Source organism: Sinocyclocheilus rhinocerous, unplaced genomic scaffold (genome assembly GCF_001515625.1).
Source record: "Sinocyclocheilus rhinocerous isolate Xijiao unplaced genomic scaffold, SAMN03320098_v1.1 scaffold936, whole genome shotgun sequence".
NCBI lineage: Eukaryota > Metazoa > Chordata > Actinopteri > Cypriniformes > Cyprinidae > Sinocyclocheilus > Sinocyclocheilus rhinocerous.
The window spans coordinates 363,402-365,343 of NW_015662583.1; the positions used below are offsets into that span (position 1 = coordinate 363,402).

Genomic DNA, 1,942 nt, shown 5'->3' on the forward strand with positions numbered 1-1,942 from the left:
ACTCTCTCTCTCACACACACACACACACACACACACACACATACTCTCTCACGCACACGCATAAAATGCAATATTTCTTTAAATTCTATAATTCATATTCTATATCTTATAGACTACTTAAGTCTGTTATTGTGCATATATCTAAAAATTCAACACTCTTGTCTTCATTAACATTATTTTCTACATGTTAGAATAATATTAAAGTGATGAAAAGATTATTTTTCTGACCCACTTACAGATATTTTTTTCTTGTTTTAAGCATAAACTCGCTTCATTTTTCAGAAAACGAGTTTTAATATCTTAAGTCATTTTCCTTCTCAAGAAATGCATCTTGATGTAATTTTTTGATATTCTTAATGGAAAACGAGACAGAAGTACTGCGTGATGCACACTGACCGTACGCAGGCAGATCCACCACCAGCTTGCTGTAGTGCTGCTGGGCTCCTGTATACTGGCTCTCCATCTGTTTGTGGTCTTCGGCCGCGAACAGCTCTGAACCCTGCGAGTGTTTCTTGAACTCCTGGAAGTGCATCTCCAGACTTCGGACGATGCTGCTGTACTCTTCTGGAGCCATTTTGGAAAGCTGCACACAAACAAAGACAAAACGCCTGTCAGTTTTAATGCAGTGCAACCAAACGTCATTTGTTTTGCTAAATGAACAAATATACTAATGCACATTCTGTGTGCAACAAGAGTAACGTGTCTAACATGCCTAGAGTTAATTATATGTAGATTTAATTTACAGAACATTGCTACAAAAAAAATAAAAATTATAAATGAGTGCTTTTAGTCATTCAGGAAGCATTAAATTGACAGTAAAGGCATTTATAATACTACAAAAGACTCTGAACACTGTTTTTTTTTTACTTTCTGTTCATCTGTGAATCATGAAAAATAAAATGCATCATGGTTTCCACACAAATATTAACTGTTTTCAGCATTGATAATATAAAAAAAATTTCTTGAGCAGCAAATCAGCATATTAGAATGATTTCTGAAGATCATGTGACACTGAAGACTGGAGTAATGATGCTGAAAATTCAGCGCTGCATCACAGAAATAAATTACATTTTAACATATATTCACATAGAAATCATTTATTTTACACTGTAATAATATTTCACAATTTTACAATTTTTGTTTTTAATTACCATGTTGATGGTGAGTGAATTGATGCGGTTGATGTCCAGCACACAGTACTGCCATGAGATCATACTCTTGACATTGATGTACAGCTGATTCCACACCGCTAGAATGGCCTCATAATACTGAGAGTTCCTGCCATCAAACACAAACACAGTTAAACAGTAAAAAAGGAACTAAATCATGTCTTGAATCATGTCTAACACATGCAAAAAAAATAGTTATGGTTGAGGCACTATAATAATTATTAGAGCTGTCATTAACAATTATGTTGGTAATCGACTAATCGGTTGATTATTCTGACGATTAATCGAGTAATCGGATAATTGTTTTGTGGCAATAAAAATAGACTTTAATTTGACTTAAAATACGTATATAATAGCAATGAGGCAATCATAATTGGTTAAAAAAAATAATCATGGCTTTATTGAACAAAACCGTTAAAATATATAATGTAATAAAACAATATAATCATAACTAAAGCACATTATGTATTATATCAAATGCCTGCAGAGGGCGCCATCTAATCCTTGTTTAATATTGCCTAAATAACATTTAACCGACATGAAAAAATACTATAGTAAATACTGTAGTGTTTTTGAACCATACTATAGTAAAGTGTATTATACTGTATATATTATAGTATTTACAACACTTTTTAATGAATGCTACAGCATACTGTTGTATTAACTATAGTGAACTGATCAACTGTAATAAATACTGTAGTATACTTTAGTTTTTACTACAGTAAACTGTAGTGTATTGTAGTATAATATACCCTATAGTTGTAGAAAACTTA

At 32.1% G+C, this 1,942-nt stretch overlaps 1 protein-coding gene across 2 annotated transcripts in view; it reads right to left on the reverse strand.

The window, feature by feature from the left end:
* The window catches only part of LOC107728115 (desmoplakin-like), a 40,106-nt gene that overhangs the window by 15,417 nt on the left and 22,747 nt on the right, over positions 1 to 1,942 (reverse strand). For both annotated transcript variants that reach the window (XM_016538195.1, XM_016538196.1), the window contains 2 exons: positions 1,152 to 1,278; positions 397 to 583 (listed from right to left, as the gene is read on the reverse strand). In XM_016538195.1, the coding sequence (XP_016393681.1) occupies positions 397 to 583; positions 1,152 to 1,278 (314 nt within the window). The remainder of the gene's footprint in view (positions 1 to 396; positions 584 to 1,151; positions 1,279 to 1,942) is intronic.